Source organism: Propithecus coquereli, unplaced genomic scaffold (assembly GCF_000956105.1).
Source record: "Propithecus coquereli isolate 6110/MARCELLA unplaced genomic scaffold, Pcoq_1.0 Scaffold119, whole genome shotgun sequence".
Lineage (NCBI taxonomy): Eukaryota > Metazoa > Chordata > Mammalia > Primates > Indriidae > Propithecus > Propithecus coquereli.
Genome location: NW_012135969.1, coordinates 6,659,482 through 6,682,510, shown reverse-complemented (window position 1 = coordinate 6,682,510; position 23,029 = coordinate 6,659,482). Strand labels below are relative to the sequence as shown.

Sequence of the window (23,029 nt, the reverse complement as noted above, 5' to 3'; positions counted from 1 at the left end):
CAGAGGGAAGACGTCGCTTTTACACAGGCCAGGCCAGCAAACAAACCAGCCAATCCTGGGAAAGTCAAAAGAGACTAGAAAAGCTCAGGGATCAAAGGCAGCGTCAAAGGGAGAAGAGAAAGTCCTTCATTAGCCAGGGCCATCTAAAACTGATTTGGGTCCTTTACACAAAGGACAGAGTCTGTGAATCACAGTCTGTCCCCCATGATGCTCATTCACAGTGGGTGAATGATCAAAAAAAAATTTTTTTTGCCTAATTTATCTTGGGATTCAGACCATGTGATTCCTGGGGCTTAAGGACTTAGGGAATTGGTAGAAAATTTCCAGGATACGGGACTATGATAGCTACTTCATATGGCCTTTAGCAAAGTCTTATATGAGATACCACCAAAAAATATCAAGTTTAGGTTCAAACCAGCTAATCTGAAAGAAGAGAGGGTCAAATGTATATTGCCATGGATAGCCCTTCCTGCCTGTGGCTGTAATCCACAGGATTTGGTGATCTGAGACTTTCAGGGTTGAAAAAGCCGAATTCTCATAAGTTAAAATGAATGTAAGAAAGTAGAACCACATAGGAGATTGTATCAGTTTCCTATTGCTGCTATAACAAATTACCACAAATTTGGTGGCTTAAAACAACAGTTTATCGTGGCTCACGCCTGTAATCCTAGCACTATGGGAGGCCGAGGCAGGTGGATCACTCAAGGTCAGGAGTTTGAGACCAGCCTGAGCAAGAGCGAGACCCCGTCTCTACTAAAAAAATAGAAAGAAATTATCTGGACAACTAAAAAATATATGGAAAAAATTAGCCGGGCATGGTGGCGCATGCCTGTAGTCCCAGCTACTCGGAGGCTGAGGCAGTAGGATCGCTTGAGCCCAGGAGTTTGAGGTTGCTGTGAGCTAGGCTGACGCCACGGCACTCACTCTAGCCAGGGCAACAGAGTGAGACTCTGTCTCAAAAAAAAAAAAAAAAACAGTTTATTATCTTACAATTCTGGAGGTCCTGAGTCTGAAATAGGTCTCCCGGGGCTCAAATCAGGGAGTCAGCAGGCTGTGTTCCTTTTGGAGCCTCTAGGGTAGAATTAATTCCTGGCCTTTCTGAACTGCTAGATGCTGCCCTTATTCCTTGTGTTACGCACTAAACTGTGTTCTCCCAACCCCTCATGTTGAAGCCCTGACCCCCAGTGTGACTGTGTTTGGAGACAGGACCTAGAAGGAGGTAATAAAGGTTAAATGAGGTCAGAAGTGTAAGACCCTCGGAGGTTCAGGCGGCAGCGACGGGCGCGGACATCCGCGCGACTCCAGCGGCTCCAGCGGCTCCAGCGGCTGGGCGGCCCGGGGGCGGACCTGGCCGGGATGGGCGGGCGGCCGCGCGGGGCACGCGGGGCCGTTCGACGTGACCCGCCAGGGCTCGGAGCCCGCCCAGCCCAGCCGCGCCGGGGTTGAGGGTCTGCTCAGTGGGAGCGGATGCGGGGCCGGGCGGCGAGCCGAGCCGGAGCATGCGGGGCCCAGCGCTGGTGGCCTGGGGGCGCGCGGGGCAGCTGTGGCCGCGGCCTCCAGCCCCGGGCCCGGGCTCGCCTCCGTCGCTGCCGCTGCTGCTGCCGCTGGCCGTGCTGTTGGGCGGCGCCGACGCGCAGTACTCCAGCGACCTGTGCACCTGGAAGCGGAGGTGAGTCCGCGCGGCGCGACCCGTCCCGGACCCTGGCCCTCGTCCGTCCGCTCCCCTCCCCTCCCTTGCCTTCCCCTCCCGGGCCGGCGGGGCGTGCGGGGGCGCGGCTGGGGGCAGGCTCTCCAGGCTAAGTCCGGTGCCCACCGTCCGCCGCCCCCTATTCTAGAACAAAAGACCCCGCGGCGTCCCGGTCCCCTGGCCCAGACGACGCCCTGGGGTAGGCGCGCCTGCAGCCCGGCGGGGTCGGTCCCGGCCCGGCCCCCCACGAGCTCGGCGCGAACCGCGCCAGTCTCTACTTGGCCCCGAGCCCGGCGGTCGCCGATCCCGCGACCCCACTGCAGAGGCGGGAGAGAGTCGGCCCTTGGGCCCTTCCAGGCATCTGTTGGGGACAGTTGCGCGTCCTGAGGCCGCCCGGGGCCGGAGGAGCCGAGTCTGCGTCCGGGGCAGAGCGGGATGGAGCGGCGGCTTCGGTGAGTGGAGGGGTCCCCCGGCTGCCGCAGCGCAGTCAGCGTCCGTGCGGGTGGCGAGCCGCGCGCGGGCCGACACCTGTGCGCGGGGCCAGTGCCGGGCCGGCGAGCCCCCCGCCCGGTGAAGGTCAGGCCGCCCTTGGCAGCCGCGCGCTCTGGGCTTGTCGAGCCCCCTCTACCCCGCGGTGGCAGCCGAGGACATTTTTTAATTGAAGTGTGACCGCAGAAAGGAGCGCGAGTCCCGAGTGTGCGCGGGCGCAGACCGGGGAACCGCCGCTGCTCGGATGCGAAACCTAGGGCGCAGTGGGCGCCGCGGCCGCAGCCCGCCCTTGCCAGTTTCGCGCCTTCTTGGAAGCGGTTGTTTCAGGAATTTACCGGGGGCGCCGGGACCCAGGCGGGCGCGCGTCTTCCCGGAAACGCTGCAGATTAGGGCTGCCCCTGCACCTGGCGTCCGGCGCCCGGCGGCTCCCGCCCAAGGCCCTCGGCCCGGACAGACGGGAAGATTCCAGCCGGCAGACAGCTCATGGGGGTGTCACGGAGTTACTTTGAGTGAAGCGGGTTTTCTGAGAAGGTTGGGATTGAGCCCGTGGGCTGGGCTCCTCTTGGACACTCCGAGACCAGCTCTTGTCCCGAGGGGAGCTGAGTGGGAAGATTCACCCCTGGCCCCTGAGAGCGGCGAGCGGTGCCGGCCTTAAGGGCGCTTTCTGCCCCACCCCGGCTGAAACCCTCCCGGCGGGGCAGGGACACCGGAGCCGCGGGGAGCGAGGGCAGATGGAGCCCTGGAGGAGGGCTGCCTCGGGAATACCGGCGCCAGCACGAGCTGGCTGCGAGCCCCCGATGCTGACAGCTCTCTGGGGCTGCCCTTTCCCTTGAGATAGAGATTAAACTGGCTTGCAGCCTCTGCCCGCTGAATCAGTGCACCCCGAAACTGAGGCCTTGGGGTGTTCTGTTTCAGCAGATCAAACCAGAAATGAAGTCCCTGCGGCGCCAGTCTGAGTTTCCAGAGTGGGGGCTCACGTCCTCTTCGGGTCCTCCGGGGACTGTGCCTGGAGGAAGGGGACGCCTTCCTAGAGGCTGTGAATGAGGGGTGGTTGGAAGGCCCACTCTCCCCACCTAACAGGTGTTTGCAGCGGGGGAGGAGTGCCCTCGCCTGGCTCCAGTCTTTCCTCCCCGGCCCCTGCTCCCCCATCATCGCCAACATCCTCCTGGGCTCAGACTTCCTGGAGGGGCCCCTCCCCAAGGCAGAGCCTGAGGAGGGCAGCTGCAGGGACCCTCGAGCTGCGCTGCTCTGCCATCTGCCGATCTGCCGTGTAGATAGGGTGTAAGACTGTCTTGCGTGTCATCACTGCTCGCACTCACCAGTGCCTTTCACAGATCACTGACCGCACTTACTGCGCAACTGGGAGTGTGCTGGTTTGCTCGCCATCTCCCCAGTGTTTATGGCTTTTTACGAGCTGTTCTGAAGACGCAGGGTGGAGCCCGCCTGAAATGCTGTGTGGATTCTGTCCCCTGATAGCAAGGGAGTTGCTTTTTATGACACTGGCAACTCAGTGACAGGCTGATATTTCTAGGTGTTTCCAAGCAATTAAGCAGGAGCTTTGGAAATACCTCTGCAGGTGGAAGAGGCAGGACCTATTATGCCTCGAGCTTTATTAGCCGGTGGTCATAAAGGTGGACATGGACTTTCCCATTGCCATCAGCAGGTGTCACAGGTGCAGTTGCACCAGGGTTGCCTTTCCTGCAAGGTGGGGAAAGGAAAGGCAGCTTGTCAGCAGAGACTTGCTGACTTCAGTGAAGAGGCCATCACTGTGTTCTGGTGACTGGGGGTGTGGCGTGTGGACTGGCACCACACTGGCCCCTGGGGGCTCTCCCTCTTTTCCGTAAAGGTGCCCCACAAGCGTGGCCACCTGGGAGGTAACCCTTGCTGGCTTTTAAAAAGATGCACTAATTCAGTTTAAGATCAAATCAGTCTTGTCAGTTTCCTAAAGTTGAATAGAACCACAGTTCTGTCTGCGTCCTTTTGTCACAACAGTAGAGCACAGTTCTTTCATGTCTGCTCAGTGTGTCACCTGCATCTTACGTGAAAATCATAAAATACCTCATCCATGATCATTAAAGATGTGTTGCATTTTTGTAACTCCAGCAATTTCGCATAAATGGACATTTTCCCGGGGGAAAAAAAAGAAAAAAGATGCGTAAGACCCTCTGAGCGGGCTGGTGTCCTTATGAGAAGAGGAAGAGACATCAGAGATCTCTTTCCCTATATTCACAGAGGAAATGCCATGTGGGGACACAGCAAGAAGGCAGCCTTCTACAAGCCACAAAGAGAGGCCTCACCACACACAAACCCTGATGACACCTGGATCTTGAACTTCTAGCCTCCAGAACAGTGAGAAAATTACCTTCTGGTGTTTAAATCACCCAGTCTGTAGCATTTGTTATTGCAGCCCTAGCAGACTAAGACACCTTGGTCCATGGACGCCTTTCCTCTTCACCGCGTCTCCTCGTCTGGCTCACTGTCTCCTGCCTCCCTCTTTCACTTGTAAGTACTGCTGTGATCACATTGGACCTGCTTAGATGATTGATCCAGGATAATCTCTCCACCTCAAGATCCTGAACTTATCACATCTTCAAAGTCCTTGTCCACATCCTGGTGGCGGGGTGGGTTATTCCGCCTACTACAGAGGTCGAACTGGCGCCCATGAGAACTCTGAGCTCCCAGGGGTGATAGACCAGGGTGGTGGTGGACATGACCACACAGACTCAGACACCCTGGACCTGGGCTTTGGGAATGAGAGCAGTGCATGTAAATGAGGGCGTTTTCTTTTTTTTTTTTTTTTTTGAGACAGAATCTCGCTTTGTTGCCCTGGCTAGAGTGAGTGCCGTGGCGTCAGCCTAGCTCACAGCAACCTCAAACTCCTGGGCTCAAGCAATCCTTCTGCCTCGGCCTCGCGAGTAGCTGGGACTACAGGCATGCGCCACCATGCCCGGCTAATTTTTTCTCTATATATGTATTTTTAGTTGTTCAGATCATTTCTTTCTATTTTTTAGTAGAGACGGGGTCTCGCTCTTGCTCAGACTGGTCTCGAACTCCTGACCTTCAGCGATCCACCCGCCTCGGCCTCCCAGAGTGCTAGGATTACAGGTGGGAGCCACCGCGCCTGGCCTATGAGGGCGTTTTTGAAAGTATACGGGAAGAAGGGGATGGATGGATGGATGGAAGAATGGGATGGACGGCCAGAGGGATGGACTGTAATGAACATTTGTCATTCACCTAGCCAGGGTCCGTTATCCTTTCCTCTGGTAACAATCCCTGGTTGTGATCTGGGTGGGGTCCAGAGGTAGAAGGCAACACAGAACCAAAGCCAATCAGTGCATTGGATTCTCTAGACCAGGGGTCTTCAGACTTTTTATCTGAAAGGCCAGAAAGTAAATATTTTAAGCCCTGTGACCTATACAGTCTCTGTCACAACTACTCAATGTCCGGAGCCATGAGGCCCGGCAGCTGCTTATCCAAGATGGCCGCGAGCCATGTGGATCGGCCTGCTTATCTAAAATGGCCGACCGAGCCCGCGCATTTGCAAAAGCCCGCGAAAGAGCTTGTAAGTTTCTATTTACCCATTATGACGTAGCCCTTGAAAGCCGCCTGAGGGTTTCCTTATATGGAAATCCTTTGGCTGGAAAGCCAGAGCCTCGGAAAGCACCGCCCCTTTACTGTTACTTCCTCTTTCTGCCTTACTTAAGCCTCTGCCCTACTGCCAATAAACGAGACTTGATCAGACTCCTGTCTTGTCTCCATTTCTTGTGTCTCCTGCCTCTCGCAATTCCCACTCCCCCCTCCAGGGTCCGCGTTGACTACCCCGCGGGTCGGGACAACTCAACTCTGCTGTTTTGGCACAAAGGCAGCCATGAACAATACATAAATGAATGTGGCTATGCTCCATTAAAACTTTATTTCAAAAAAAAAAAAGCCCATGAGCTGGACTACTGCCAGTGGGCAAGTTTGCTGACCCCTGCTGGAGACCATGAGAGTGGGTTTAATAGTGAGTACATGATCTAAGCCAACAAACTGGAATGCGTTTCAGGACTATTATGGTGTCTACCAAAAGCAGGCTTGCTCTTTCCTGTGATACATGTAGGCTGTTCTGGTTTATGTCACATGCTGGAGGATAAAATCCAAGAGCTTCTTCTAGGGACCTCCGTAGTGGCTCAGACGTCACCATGGAACCATTTGATTGGAAAGTTGGGAGTTGCATTACTACGCACATGGGTTGTTCTAGGTCAGTTTCTGGACTCTATAGTACCTATGCTGCTTGGCTCATGCATGAGCTAGAGAATCCCCTGCATTCTTTTGCAGCTGGCGCACTGCATTAGTTATGGTTGGCAGATCGTACGGTATTTCTTCCTCCCAGGTATGCAGAGGATTAGGGTGGAGCAATTACACCAAGGTAAAGCACCCACTTTCATCTCTAGGAGACCCGGAATCCCTCGCTATCTGCCTAACATAAGGAACCCCAGCTGGACCTGCTGATCTCTGCTCCATCTGGGCTCCCATCTTCCAGCAGTCTTCTTCGCAAGTGGCACAAGGGTCCCTAATATCAGCAAGAGAGGACAAACTTTCTCAAGTCTCTACTTTCATCACTTTGCTAAGTAGAGCAAGCCACCTGGCTAAACCCAGATTAAATGATTGGGAAAAAGAATCCATCTCTTATTGTGAGGATCATCAGGATCACAATGCAAAGGGGTGTGTATAGGGCAATTGGAGGAATTTGTGGCCATTTTTGCAACCTACCACATGGCCTTGGTGCAGAGATTAAATCAAGAATGTGGCTATCACACTCTTTTTCAAGACTTCTGAAAGGATTGTGGTGGTGCCTGTAGCTCCATTCAGCTAGACAAAAGGGTTCCTGGAATGAGTAACTGTGTGGTCCCACAGAAGCCTGATATGCCAATTATTTAGTATCTGATATTAAGTCCAGAGAGAAAAACATGAAAGAATTGTGGACATAGCTTTTGGCCCATGAATTTATCTGAAATTAAATACATAGAAAATACTGTGTTTTGAGAGAACTATTTTGGCAAAGTGCCCCAAACCTGGACTGAAAGAGACTGAAGATGTCAAATAACCTGTATGCCCCTCGCTTCTACAGACAGGAGGTTAAAAAAGCTTCTCAGCCAACACAGAGGGCACACTCTTCAATGCCCTCTTCCAAAGTGACCAAGGAGGAGGATGAAAAAGGAAGGAGCTTGTGAATTTTGAGACAGGAAAGACACTCAGGTGGCAAATACTCCACCGAGAACTTCATGTAGCTAAATGCCATGGTCACCTTTTGGGCCTTGTGCTATGTCTTCTTGGGAGATTTTAGCACAATGTCCGCTCCCTCTGTCTAGGAACTTGTTCTTCCCTTGGCTTCCACCTGGGCATGTCCTTCAGGTTTTCCAAACTTCTACATCCTCTCAGCTGCCGTCCAGTGTCCCCTGCTGGCCCCTTTTCTGCTTAAGCTCAAAATGTTACCCCAAGGTCATCCCTGAGACTCCTTTTCTCCAGCTATACAGTATCGCTAGGAAATTTTGTGCAGACCATGGCATTAAATACCATCTCCACGCCAATGACTATCAAATCTCTATCTTTACCATTTCCCCTGACCTTGACTTCCGCAATACTGTAATTCAGTTCTGATGTAACCACCCAGAGTTAGCGCAGACTCCAAAGGTTTAAGGGCACAGTCCCCAACAAAACCGCCCTTGCTTCTGATGCCCCGTTCAGAGGTGACCAGGCCATCTGAACTTCTGACCAACTGGCTACAAATTGTGGGCTTCCCTTGCCCCCTTGGTTTCAATAATTTGCTGAAATGACTCACAGAACTCAGGAAACTCTATGCTTACGCTTAAAGTTTTATTCTAATGGCTACAAATCAGAAGAGACACATGGGGCAAGGTCTGGGAAGGTCTTAAATGCAAAGCTTCTAGACTTTCTCCCATGGAATCAGGACACATCACCCCTCAGCCCATCAGTGTATTCACCAACCAAGAAGCTCAGCAACCTTTGGATATCCAGAGGTTTCACTGGGGTTTTATCACATGGGCATGATTGATTGAATCATTAGTTATATGGTTGAACTTCGTCTCCAGCCAGCCCCTCCTCCCTGGAGCTTGGGCTGATATCACCTGACTCAAACCCCAACCCCCTAATCACAGCCAGCCCCCTGATCCTGAGTCATCTCTTTAGCATAAACTCTGCTAAGGTCCCAGGAGCTTATGGATACCAAAGACACTTCTATCACTTAGGAAATTCTGTGGATTTATAGGTTACCTCCCTGGAACCAAGGAAGAGACCAGCCAAATTCTTTTATTAAACAATACTTGCATGTCTAATTGTCTACTTAACACAGCAACCTGAGCATCTCAGGTTTAACATGTCCAAAACAAAACTCCTGAATTTTCCCAGACCTGATCATCTTCTAGTATTCTTTTTTAAAAAAACAGAGTCTGGCTCTGTCACCCTGGCTAGAGTGCACTGGCATCATCAGAGCTCACAGCAACCTCAAACTCGTGAGCTCCAGCGATCCTCCTGCCTCGGCCTCCTGAGTAAGTGGGACTACAGGCGCATGCCACGATGCCCTGCTAATTTTTTCTGTTTTAGGTAGAGACAGGGTGTCACTCTTGCTCAGGCTGGTCTCAAACCTAGTCTTCTTGAGTTCAGTAAATGGCACTATCTCCCAACAAGTTTCTCAAGCCAAATATCTGGAAATCATTTTTGATTCCTTTCTTTCCCTACTCCCTCTTGTCCAATCTGTTAGCAAGGCTCGATTCCCATTATAGATCTGATCACTTCTCATTGCCATAGCTACCACCCTTGTCAAAATCACCATCACTTATTTACTTTCTTGAATACAAAATTTCCTGTTAAATTAAATTTGGCCTAAAGCTTTCTGAAAATTTCAAGCATCCTGTCTTCCTGTATTATTAATAACTGTTTTTCAGGGCAACCAACTAGTTTATGAGGAAAAGTTTTTATTATAGAAATATTCCAGTTAATAAATAAAGAAAGTGGACATTGGAAACTAAGAAGGGGGAAGGGAAGGAAGGGTCTAGGGATAAAAAATTACCTATCAGGTACAATGTAAACTATTCAGGTGACAGGTACACTTACAGCCTTGACTTCAGCATTATACAATTCACCCATGGTTATTTTGTTTTGTTTTGTTTTGAGACAGAGTCTCACTCTGTCACCCAGGCTAGAGTGCAATGGCACCATCATAGCTCACTGCAACCTCAAACTTCCAGGCTGAAGTGATCCTCCTGCCTCAGCCTCCCGAGTAGCTGGGATTACAGGCACGCATCATGATGCCCGGCTAATTTTTCTATTTTTAGTAGACACGGGGTCTTGCTCTTGCTCAGGCTGGTCTCGAACTCCTGAGCTCAAGCAATCCTCCTGCCTTAACCTCCCAGAGTGCTAGGATTACAGGTGTGAGCCACCTCACTCAGCCCAACAATTCATCCATGTAACAAAAAATTAAAAATAAAATAAAATAAAGAATGAATGATAGAATTACAATATTATAATATTGCAATCCCTAATGAATTAATGAATCTAGGCAGTTGTAAGCGGCTGCTAAAAGCATTAGGTGAAAAGATGCATGTATTTTCATTTTTATGTATGCATAAGAGTAGTATATAATATTTTTTAAATGTCTAAATAAGTCTTTAAAGGTTCTTTCAATAAAATAAAATTTCTAAGTCATAGGAAGCAAGATGCCCAACATTGTTAGCCATCAGAGAAATGCAAATCAAAGCCAAAATGAGATACCACCTCATACTCACTAAGGTGGCTCTAATCAAAAAGAAAGACAATAGGCCAGGCACGGTGGCTCACGCCTGTAATCCTAGCACTCTGGGAGGCCAAGGCGGGAGGCTCGCTCAAGGTCAGGAGTTCAAGACCAGCCTGAGCAAGAGCGAGACCCTGTCTCTACTAAAAATAGAGGGAAATTTGCTAGACAACTAAAAATATATAGAAAAAAATTAGCCAGGTGTGGTGGTACATGCCTGTAGTCCCAGCTACTCAGGAGGCTGAGGCAGAAGAGGAAAGACAATAAGTGTTGGTGAGAATGTAGAAAAATTGGAAGGCTCGTCCACTGCTGGTGGGAAAGTAAAATGGTACAGCTACTTTGGAAAACAGTTTGGCAGTTCCTCAAAGAGTTAAACACAGAGTTACCACATAACTCACAATTCCATTCATAGTTATATACCCAAAGAAACAAAAATATACACACATTCAAGAACTGGTATAGGAATGTTTATAGCAGCATTATTCATAATAGCCAAAAAGTGGAAACAACCCAATACAGACTTCGGCTAACTGTAATGAAATAGTGCGGCACCTGGAAACAGCCCACCCACCAGGGGTCAGGCTGCCGGGTGGAAAGTTTGGTGGGAGAATCTGCATACCTGGGGACCTTCCCTCTCCTTGCCAAGAGAGCAGTGACTCAGCCCTGGCATAGGCTCACGAGGGGAACCCCCAAGGGAGCCTTCTCTGCAACATCATCATAGGCCGGCCTTACACCTTGTTACAACAGAACAAGACCCACTTGCTGGGGTTTAGAAATAATGGGGGTGGGGAGCAGGGGAGGGCTAAAAACCTATCGGGTACGGTGAACACTATTTGGGCGATGGGCACACTAAAAGCCCGACTTAAGCATTATAAAAGGTATCCACGTAACAAAAACATTTGTATTCCCTTAATATTTTGAAATAAATAAACAATAAAATAAAAAAAAATAACAGGGGTCCTATCCAGCCCCACAACTCTCTGCTCACGGTGTTCACGTGGCTCTGCTTTGTCGCATCGCCCCACTTAACCTCATTAGCGATGCACGTCTTTCAGCTAATTAAATCCAGAGTTCTGCCCAGGTGGCCAAGATGGTTAGATTTTACCTAATTTAAATCAGTTAGCTTTGCACAGAGGAAATGTCGTGCTAGACCAAATCTCGCACCCTGTCCTGGGCTGGACCAAATGTAACGGGATACGGGATCCTGCCGGTCAAAACAGGGATGCGGAGAGAGGGGGAGATCGGAGCGGGTCCGTCTCCCACTTCCTGGCGTGGGGAGCCCCAGGCGTAGAGACACAGAGCCCTGGTCGCTGTGCAAAAGCCTGGTCATGCAAAACTGCATAATTTGGGTTTAGATAAACCTGGTTTAAGATGAAAGAGAAGAAAAGACACTGTTCATGGCAGAAACTACTCTCATTTCCTCAAGGAGCTGGAGGGAGCAAAGGCTGCCCACTCTCTCCAGGAAGGTGACTTGGAGCCCTGGCCCTGATCACCTGCGTTCCCTTCAGGGCCTTTCATAACCCACACCAGGCCCCACGCACCTTCCCGGACCACCAGCCTCTCTCCCCCTTTTAGCTGCATCCTAACCTTATAGACAGAGGACTGGAGAAGCCTTTTTGCCCATGATAGTATCTGGTGAGATTGGCCCTTCTTCCTCCTCCAGCCACAGCCCCGGGTCAGCAGCCCCTCTGATTCTAAGGCTGGTCTCCACCATACCCTTTCGCAGCGAGCCCCTCTGTCCATCTCAAGTGACAGAGGGGAGGAAGGATCAGGACGGTGAAAGCATGACACGCCCGTATCTGAAGGACACATTCCCAACTGCCTAAAGCATTCAGAATCACCGCGTTACTCTTTCTGAAGCAGTTTTATGGGTAGATACTAGACACTAAAATGAAGCTTCTAACCAGGAGACCTTGGGAGAGACACTTATTTGGAACTAGCTGTGGCTGACCGTGCGTTTGAGGACTCTCTGCACGGGTAGCAGGTGCGTCCATTCACCCACACATTTCCTCAGCAGACATAGCCGGACATCAGCCGGACCAGGCACTCTTCTACACACTGGAGACACAGCGGTGAACAAGACAGACAGAAATCCTGGCCCCATGGAACTTACATTCTAGTAAGGAAGGACAAATAAACAAAACTAATGACTTATGGAAAATATTAGAAGGATGTATGTATGTGTTATGGAGAAAAATAGCCAACAAACGGTGATGGGGAATGGGGAGGAGGGGCTTGCAATTTTCACAGCAATTCTCAGAATTGGGCCCTGGGGCTGGCCCCTCTGCAGCCTCCGATGGACTCGCCTTCCCTGGGCCTACCCCACAGCAGGCATCGCTTTGCGCCCTTGGTCAGAGAACTTGGAGAGATCATCCCCCTTTCTTAAAAGACTACGTATTTCACACTTTCTCTTCTAAAACGTCCGATAACTCTGTCCCCTCCTCATCCTTAGCCAACAGTGTTGCTTTCTACTTCAAGCAATCGGGACAGAACATCTACAAACTCTCACTGACACATCTAACCTCCACCAGTGCCTGTGGCCAGGTGCTCCGCTGTCCCTCCTGTCACTGCTCACAGACGGTCCTCGCTCACATGCAAGGCCAGCCCTCTGCGTGGTGTTCCACTTCCCGCCTCCTTTCACCCTCATGAGGTGCTCTCCCCAGAGAGTCACACCCTTCTCCTGTTTGTCAGATTTTCCCCACCAGCTAGTTTCCTATCAGCAAACAACACGCTAGTTTTCTCCCATCTTAAAAACAAAAGCAAAAACAAAACGGAACCCCACAACCTTCCCTTGACCCCATGTCCCCTAAGCTACCACTCCATTTCTCCCTCCTACTTTTTAGCAAAACTCTTCAGAAGGGTGGTCTTATCTCGAATTCCTTTAAACCCACTGCAGTAAGTCTTTTGCACTGAGCAGTCTACTAGAACTGCTTTTATCAAGGTCGCCGAAAGCCTCCAAATTGCTACATCCGAAGGTCAAGTCTCAGTCCTCAACTTCCTGACCTATCAGCTAATGGCGCCCTCCTCCCAGAAACACTTCACTCACTCGGCCTTCAGGACGCTGCCCTGTCCTCGTTCTCCTCCTACCTCACTGGCTACTTCCTCGGTGCCCTTGACTTACTCCTCTTCAACTCACCAACCTCTAAATGTCGGAGTGCTCGTCGGCTTACGTAGTGGGTTGAGCAAGGTCCCCACGTGAGGTGGGAACTGCCTCCAGTCCCCAAACTGTCCCAGCAGGTGCTGTGCCTCCTTTTTGTCTGCCGGAGGTCTCAAGGCAGCAGTTTTACTTTACCAGGTTCCGGCATCGTTCTCTGAGCATCAGCCCACGTGGTTCCTATACGAGTGTGCTAGGTCTGCCATAATAAAACACCCCACACGGGGGCTTAAACGGGAGACATTTACTCTCTGAGGGGTCTGAAGGCTGAAACTCCAAGATCTAGGTGTCAGCAAGTCTGGTTTCTCCTGAGGCCTCTCTCCGTGGCTTGCAGACGGCCACCTGCCCATGTGTCGTTCCTCTGTGTGCATACCCCCCAGTGTCTGTGTGTCCAAATGGCCTCTTCCTAAAAGGACACCAGTCAGATCGGATTAAAGCCCACCCTAACGGCCTCCTTGTAATTTAATCACCTCTTTAAAGGCTCTATCTCCAAATACATTCTGAGGTACCGGGGATAAGGGCTTCATCATATGAATTTGGGGGAGGGACACAATTGAGCCCCTGACAGTTCTCAAGAACTTTACTTGGTTGGCTGATCCCTGGTTTATGTTGGGTTAATCTTCCGGCCCTGTTCACTCAGGTACTGAATCTTCTTAACTAAGGCAGTCAGCGAGCTTGCCCTCTGCCCTTCCTATCAGACTCTGGTGAGATTTCAACCTTTTTTAGGTTTTAGCCCAACTACTGATAAAAAGTGGTGGGAGAGTCTAGGTCGCCTGGCCACAGCACAATAAAGACTTCGTAATCTCAGCCACGTGAGGACAAATTGGCTCTGATCATCTGTGTGCAGCAGGATGCCGAAGTTTGGTGTTAAAGAAAAAATTATTCATGACACTTGTTTAAGATGGCAAGGCTGACTTCATTCAAGGAGGGGTCACAGTGACAGGTATAGGGACCCCTGCAATGAGGCCTTGCAAGTGGGGAGAGAGACGAGACTCAACTCCAAGGAGGACAAGTAGAGACTTATGATCAAGGAGCAGGGTGGGGGTCAGTGGGAGGAAAATTCCTAAAAGGAAACATCACGGAGAAGGGATTTCCAGCGAAACTGACTTGATAGGATCATTGCAGAGGGCAGGCCAGTGTGGTCAGGTACCACTGGAGGGGAGTTTTCCCTAAACTGACTTAGCAAGATTCTTGCTCACGCTGGATTCAACAGGGACAGAGAGGGAAACCCAAGGTCAGCCTTAGTCAAGCAGAGGACTCAGAGGAGGCTGACTGAAGTTTTGGCGAAAGGAGAGAGTCTGTCCTGGGCATTAGCAACGTTCGCCCTGCATACAAGGCCCCTTCTGTCTGCGAGATGGACTCCAGGACTGCGATGGTATCTGGAACCGTGGGCACAGGGAACACGCCACATTGAGCTTGCAGTACTCCACAGTGAGATGCCACATCCTGTTGGCTTCTTTCCCTGGCCACACAGGGCTAGTTATAAGGCAATATCATTTCGTAAGCACCTCTGCCTCCGTTAGCTGCTTGGTCAGTGTAGTGACTTCCTTTCCCCCTCCCCCCACCTCCCAGGATCCTCTGTAACAACAGGACTGGGCTGGGGAAGCCTGGTGGGCTCCCGATTGCGTGCTGGTCCCACCACCACTGTTCTAATTGTGGCATTACTCCATTGGGAACTTTCCTTACATTTCAAAGCCACATAGTGACACCTACTCCAGTAGGCCTTGGCCTGAAGAGCTCACTCACAGAGTTATGTCTGTCCATTGTTCAGTCTGAGAGTTGTTTCAAAATCCAGTTAGTTTTCCAGCCATGTCCACAAGTGCTTCCTGGTACCACAGTGACATGGACTCATATCCAAAAAGACTGAAAAGGTTTAGCAACCTTGGTTGCCGTCAAGTCCCCAACACACCTTGCCCAGCATGAAACCTCTGGCTCTCCTGCGGGACGAAGGGACCTTGGCTTCTGCCCTAGTCCTGTTTATTCTTGAAGGGGATAACGTCTGGATAGAGAGATGACGAGAAGGCATCGGATCAACACCAGTCCAAACAGCATGGACTCAGCGAGGACGTCTAGGCCCTCTTGGTCCTCCTCCTGCATGTCCACAGTGAATGCCAAAGCTGGCCATGGTACCTTCTCCTGCTACAGCCCAAGCTTTAAGTGCTGTGGCCCTCTCATGGCCTGAAAGTGAGAGAGAATGTCCCTCACGTGCAAACCATCAATCTCATCTTTGGGGCCGCCCTGGAGTGGTTGCCAGGTCCACATTGTCCTGTGGGCTGGACCTTCAATTTGTTTCTTTCTCCCCTATTTAGCCTGAAAGGCATTTACCTTGGCCTGTATCCAGGCTTCTATTCCAAAAAATGTGTTGCCCAGTAAATTTTCTGAATTTAATTGTCTGTGAAAAACTGGTTAATCTGACCCTGAGTGACTATCTCATCCTCTAGACACTCTTATTTTCCATTATAAATCCAGGCTGGAGTTACAAAGACCCTAAAAGCTATCTGGTCTGCTGCCATGGGTACCTACCAGGCAACAAAAACTCCTCTTGAGGAGACCGCTGTTTCACTGTGGATATAAAGTGGACTGCAACAGCCCTGAGTGGTCTTTACATGTTCCCCCTCCACGCTCATGTCATCAGCAAGGTGGACGTGGCCAGGCGGGCTTGGAGCACTGGGTCAGTCGTTAGGCAACCACGTGATTTCCACTCCTTCTCAAATAGTACAACTGGTGTGGCTTCCTAATCTGTAACCCAGGAGCCAACCTCTGTAGTCTCACTGGGCTTTTGCCCAAACCTCTCTCTAATGTTCCTGCTTTCCTCCCACTCTCTGCAAGAGTGGACTTCAGTACACCTCTGCATAACTGACCGGCCCTGCTGACCAGGGAGTATCTCATCTGTGGTCACAGCTACGGGTGGGAGGGAAGCAGTTTTATTTTTCCAGTGGTATAAAAGTGTAAATGACAACCACAGTGTCAGCGTGCTTTTCTTAGCTTTTCTTAGCTTGATGGGGTCCTTTCCCCTTTATCTCTAACCACCGACGCAAGGCATTAAGTGTCTCAGGGCAACAGGCAGGTACCACTTCGATCCCTTGTCACCAAACCCAAGGCCAATACCATCCAAGCATCCTGATCCATACCTGGCTGCTTGGCCTGCTGGTCTCACCTGTCTTTTTCGGAAAAGGACAACATGATCTTGTCAACATTTGGGAGGGAGTTAAAAATCCACTGTTGCCAACCAACCTGTCAGGAGCAGTAGGCCAAGCTCCTTGTAGTATGACCTCTGGAGTGGGTTGAGTTGTGCCCCCACAAAAGATATGCCCACCGGCCGGGCGCGGTGGCTCACGCCTGTAATCCTAGCTCTCTGGGAGGCCGAGGCGGGAGGATTGTTTGAGCTCAGGAGTTCGAGACCAGCCTGAGCAAGAGTGAGACCCCGTCTCTACTAAAAATAGGAAGAAATTAATTGGACAACTAAAAATATATAGAAAAAATTAGCAGGGCATGGTGGCGCATGCCTGTAGTCCCAGCTACTCAGGAGGGTGAGGCAGGAGAATCACTTGAGTCCAGGAGTTTGAGGTTGCTGTGAGCTAGGATGATGCCACGGCACTCACTCTAGCCTGGGCAACAGAGTGAGACTCTGTCTCAAAAAAAAAAAAACAGATATGCCCACCTAGGACCTTACAATGTGCCTTATTTGGCACAGGTGTTCTTGCAGATATTAAGGTAAGGATTTTGGGATGAGATCATCCTGGATTAGAGTGGGCCCTTAATCCAACAAGTGTCTTTATAAGAGACAGAAAGACAGAGACACAGGGAAGAAGGTCATGTGGGGATGGAGGCAGAGTGGAGTGATGTGTCTATAAGCCAATGGAAGCCATGGGTTGCTGGCTACCAGCAGAAGCCAAGAGAGAGACATAGGATGGATTAGCCCTGAGGACCTACAGAAGGAACTCTGCGGACACCTCAGTTTTGGACCCCTGGCCTCCAGAACTTTGTTCTAAGCCACAGACTTCATGGTAATTTGTTGCAACAGCCTTAGGAAACTAATACAGCCTCTTTTACAACAAGACAAACAGGCCTTCTTTAGCCAACTTTTGTGGGAGTTACAAATTTTGTATCAGGAACATAGAGTTTCTTACTTTATAAAAGACGGAAGTGATTTTCCTTGACTGCCAGAGAAATTCGGTGTTATAAACCCACCTACATTGTTTCCAGACACTTCACTTGGCAAGCAGGTCCAGAGTTTTGTTGGGCTTATGGGTTATGGTTGCTGCTACTAGCAGTCAGTCACAGCCACTCAGAATAAGACCTTTAACTTGCCAATCCACAGGCATCATTACAGAGTGAAAAGTTTGGACACCAGAGGAACTTTCCAACACTTTATGCACATTCACAGTTCAAACCTGTAGCACGTTTCAGTACTAATTACACATTTTTACAATAGTTCATACAGTGAATGGGCTGGAGCCTCACTTGCAAAGTTACTTTATCCTTTTCTTTTCCCTCTGCACTGCAAGTGGTTTTTGTTTCGTTTTGTTTTGTTTTTTTGAGATAGAGTCTCGCTCTGTTGCCTGGCCTACAGTGCCGTGGTATCAGCCTAGCTCACAGCAACCTCAAACTCCTGGGCTCAAGCGATCCTCCTGCCTCAGCCTCCCAAGTAGCTGGGACTACAGGCATGCGCCACCATGCCCAGCTAATTTTTTCTAAATATTTTAGTTGTCCAGCTAGTTTCTTTCTATTTTTAGTATAGATGGGATCTCGCTCTTACTCAGGCTGGTCGCGAACTCCTGAACTCAAATGATCCTCCCATCTCGGCCTCCCAGAGTGCTAGGATTACAGGCGTGAGCCACGGCGCCCGGCACTGCAAGTGTTTTGCCTCTAATAGGACCTTTTTTTACAGAAACACAGACCAAGTTTTAACACAGGTACCACAGGGATTATGCGGTAGCTGGAAGTAGAGAGAGCAACTTGCACGGTGAACACAGCTTTGCACTCACTTTTGGTGTTAAGTGCCCATTAACTCAGCCTCAAACTCACTTTTTACACCTGAAGGCGCCAATCCTACCTCTAGCCGCTGGACTTCCCAGTGTTTATGGGCAGGTGATATAGAATATTGTTATTCTACGTGTCCTCAGTTGTTATTATTATTGATTCGCATTTTGAAGATAAAATACAATGGAATATATGCTATAAGAAAAGAAATAAACTATATGCTATGGGGCAGAGAGGTGGCGTTGAGACGGTCTGTAACATGGAAAAGGTCCATTCAGTAGATTTGTTCTGGAGACTCAATGAGGTAATGCATGAACACTTTTCCTGGCAGTTAGTATATGTTAATCATTATTATTTGGTGGACTAAACTGTGCATACTCAGTCCTTAGGATAATGTTTAGTGTATAGTAAGTACACAATATATTTATCTTAAATAAATGAATGCACTTGGGAACTCACAGTTCCCATGCTTTACTGGACCTTTTTATCTGTATGTTCAAAACCGAACTCAATAGCTTCTCCCACAAACCTGTGTTCACTTTTGTAGTCCATTCATTTCTGAAGCTCTGAACCTCAGAGGCATGACCATTTCTCTGGTCTCCTCAGTATGTTCCTGCCCTATCATCTGCTCCCGTAGCTACAGTCACCAATACCTTGGCTACTTCGGTAGCCTCCAGGATGACATAGTGCAGAACACTAGGCCCTCGAGGTCCTAAGCCATACTGCCTCTGCGGCAGCCTCTCTCCAGCCACAGTGGACTTCTCACTAGCCCCTGCCTACCTCTCATCCAACACGTGTTGAGCACCCATCTGCTGGGCCCTGTGCTAAATTCTGCCAACACAAAGATGAATCACTCCCTTCCACCTGGAAAGCTCTTTGCCCACTTCCTGCCCTCCAAGCCCCTCTGTCCCAAGTGATTCATCAATCACTCCCTCGTTTTCCATAGCTCTACATAGGCACTCCGTGATATTCCAAGATGTTTCATTAGCTGTCCTTCCCAAGTAGACTCTAAGCTCCTCATGGGCAAGGAACCACACATCTGGAACATTATAAATTGCCTGACACGTTAGGTGTTCACACCACATCAGAGGAAGGGATGAAGGAAGGGAGGATAGTGCAAAAACACTTTAGAAAGGAGTTCCCTGACACAGATCTTCTGCCTTTTGCAAGAAGGCAGGAGGCAGGTGTGGCCAGAAACCCGTTAAGCTACTACTGGAACAGAGTGAGAATGGTTACTGTATTCAGCAACAAGTGAGCTTCTTCTAGCCCCTGGGTGGCTTCCCCAACTGTGTGGCAGCCAACTTCTTCCTGGTCACATGGAGTGGCCTACTGCGGCAGGGAAGTTTGGAGGCAGCTGATGGAGTCAGTTTGTCAGCCACCCCTGGGAGCTTTCTGTTTCCAGAGCACACACCCATGCACCATATTTTCTTGAAAAGCAGAGGCACTTTCTTGTCTCTTTCCTCAAAAGAAGAGTTCACTAGTTTGCCTACCTTTCTTGTAATGCTGATTTAGTCACCTTCACCCAGTCTGTTTGGGACAGCTGGTTTCTGTTCAACCCTGCTCTTGCAAATAAAACTCAAGGTAAAACTGTCCCCAAGAGCCAGGAGCACATATCCCCCTTGTCTAGCTTAGGACCTATTTAAATGATTTCAAGGATGGGTGGTGGTCCATACTCCCATGACCTCTAGCAGGGCAATCGTAAGTTCTCTTCTCATTTTTTCTCTCTGCATTATTTTTCACTGATGAACTAGAAAGACGGTTAGTAGCATCATGCTCCAATGTAAAGGTCAGTTGACCCTTGAAAAACATGGGGATTAAAGGTACTAACCCTCTGCACAGTTGAAAATTCACATGTAAATTTTGACTCCCCCAAAACATAACTACTAATAGCCTACTGTTGACCTGAAGCCTTATCAGTAACAAATAATCAATGAACACATATTTTGCATGTTATATGTATTATATACCGTATTCTTATAATAAAGTTAGAGAAAATATTAAGACAATCACAAGGAAGACAAAACATACTTATTATTCATTAAGTGGAAGTCGATCATCATAAATGTCTTCATCCTTGTCACCTTCATATTGAGTGGGCTGAGGAGGTGAAGGAAGAGGAGGGGTTGGTCTTGCTGTCTCCGGGGTGGCCAAGGAAGAAGAAAGTCCACATATAAGTGGACCCATGCAGTTCAAACCCATGTCATTTGAGGGTCAACTGGGGATCAAGACTGAAGTCCCGCTGGGCGCGGTGGCTCACGCCTGTAATCCTAGCACTCTGGGAGGCTGAGGCAGGCGGATTGTTTGAGCTCAGGAGTTCGAAACCAGCCTGAGCAAGAGTGAGACCCCGTCTCTACTAAAAATAGAAAGAAATTAATTGGACAACTAAAAATACATAGAAAAAATTAGCTGGGCATGGTGGTGCATGCCTGTAGTCCCGGCTACTCGGGAGGCTGAGGCAGAAGGATTGCTTGAGCCCAGGAGTGTGAGGTTGCTGTGAGCTAGGCTGACGCCACGGCACTTACTCTAGCCCGGGCAACAAAGTGAGACTCTGTCTCAGAAAAAAAAAAAAAAAACAAGACTGAAGTCCCACCCACAGATCCTCAACAGGGAGCCCTGGATAAAAGGTTCCACAACTTTCAGAGCCGACTCCACCATTTCAGAGCAGGTTCAAACTGACTCACCATTTCTACGGCCTCAGGTTCCACTCCCACAGCTGAAGGACTGGAAATCATGGGATGGATTGATAGTGCTGAGCCTCAGGGACTAGTCCAGGCTGCAGACACAACTTGACATCTGTTAGGAGTAGGACGGTGTGGAATGGCAAAGTGTTGGCTGGGATGGAAAAACAAGTGAATTTGTAAGAGGAATGATGGGAAATAAACCAAAGAATTACCTAGCAAATTGGAATGGTTAGGAATGAGAGAATGAAAAACACATTTTCCAGGAGATGGCAATATATACCAGATTCGAAGCAATGGAAAAGTGGCCAATGGGTAGATTCAGTCATAACTGGAACTTGACCGTTAGAAGCTGGCATGCACCTGGAGTCACAGTTACATGAGAGGCTGAGGAGGGAGTGCTTCAGCGCAGGAGTTCTAGTCTGTAGTACACTATGATGGTGCCTGTGAATAGCCACTGCACTCTAGCCTGGGCAACATAGCAAGACCCCATCCCTTAAAAACACACAAAAATGAAATGGGGCCTGGAGGAAAGCCACACTCCCTACACAGGACAAGGAATGTGGGAAGGTCTCATTGTCAGCAATATGATTCTGGACCAGGGCAGACCTTCCCTAACAGATTTAAGCGTAGACAGTGGAGGGTCAGCATACTAAGCCACTGAATGGGGTGGAAGACCTCTGGGCAAGCCAGAGGTCAGTTCCTCAAGATTACGGAGATGGCAGGACAGGAGTGGAGGGCCAGAGCCACAGCCACACAGCATAAAAGACATGGCATAGCTTTGCTGACTGCTTGGGAACCATGGAGGCCAGTGAAGGAAGAGCTGGTTAAGCTTAGCCTTGTCCTGCCTGGGGGGCGATGCCAAGTACCTTCCAGTTAAAGGGCCTGACTTTGGTCCCTGCCTGGGGCATGCAAGAAATACCGCTACCAAGATGAAGACACGCCCCCTCTGGAGCACAGCCCGGCCCACCTCCCCAACCAGGTAAACGCCCCCGAGCTGGTGCACGTGGCGGAGAGGAACTTGTCCCACCTCGAGGCCGTCCACGGGGTCGTGGGCCACGCCCACCTCTCCCCCCTCAAGGTAGGAGACCCTGGCGGCCCCCTCCCCAGTGCGGCCCTCGGAGCCTCGGAGCTGCAGCAACCCCCAAGGGCCGGCCAATTCTCCCCCCGTGATCGTCAACACAGACACCCTAGAAGCCCCAGGATATGAGTTGCAAGTGAATGGGACCGAGGGGGAGATGGAATACGAGGAGATCACATTGGAAAGGGGTAACTCAGGTCTGGGCTTCAGCATCGCAGGTGGCACTGATAACCCACACATCGGTGACGACCCATCCATTTTCATCACCAAGATCATTCCTGGCGGGGCTGCAGCCCAAGATGGCCGCCTCAGGGTCAACGACAGCATCCTGTTTGTAAATGAAGTGGACGTGCGGGAGGTTACCCACTCAGCGGCGGTGGAGGCCCTCAAAGAGGCAGGCTCCATCGTCCGCCTCTATGTCATGCGCCGGAAGCCCCCAGCTGAGAAGGTCATGGAGATCAAGCTCATCAAGGGGCCTAAAGGTAGTAACTCATTTTGTCCCTAACCCCATCACAACAGTCTATGCCCCAAGGCCTGCTTCCTAAGCACCTGGGCACCCACCTCTGCCCTCCCCACCATCCAGGTCTTGGCTTCAGCATCGCAGGGGGCGTAGGGAACCAGCACATTCCGGGAGATAACAGCATCTATGTAACAAAGATCATCGAAGGGGGTGCCGCCCACAAGGATGGGAGGTTGCAGATTGGAGACAAGATCCTGGCGGTCAACAGTGTGGGCCTGGAGGATGTCATGCACGAGGATGCTGTGGCAGCCCTGAAGAACACGTATGATGTTGTCTACCTAAAGGTGGCCAAGCCCAGCAATGCCTACCTGAGTGACAGCTATGCTCCCCCAGACATCACAACCTGTGAGAGCCCTTCGAATCCCAAAGCTCCCCATGACATGCAATCCTATGACATCCCTGTGGCTGTTTCTTTTCAGATGTTCCCCATGAAATAGCCACAACCTCTGATACTTGCTGTGGTTGGAGAAGAGATGGAAAATCAGTCACCATAAAAGAGCTAGAAAAGATTGTCAACACTGTCTCCTCCAGAAGGCATAAAGCCCAGTTGGTTTTATGGCTAATTTAAAAAAAAAAAAAAAAAAGACATGGCATACATCAAGACTTTTACCATCTGTCTCCACCCCCTAGAATTCTTCAGGCCAAGTC

The 23,029-nt window shown here is 50.0% G+C and overlaps 1 protein-coding gene across 1 annotated transcript; it reads left to right on the top strand.

Annotated features, from left to right (window-relative positions):
* Positions 1–1,499: 1,499 nt before the first annotated feature.
* Positions 1,500–22,818, top strand: LOC105822860 (disks large homolog 4-like). The gene is given in 6 exon segments (XM_012659903.1): positions 1,500–1,669; positions 1,836–1,886; positions 2,170–2,263; positions 21,697–21,884; positions 21,886–22,343; positions 22,445–22,818. Coding segments are annotated over 6 exon segments (1,335 nt in total).
* Positions 22,819–23,029: the final 211 nt, after the last annotated feature.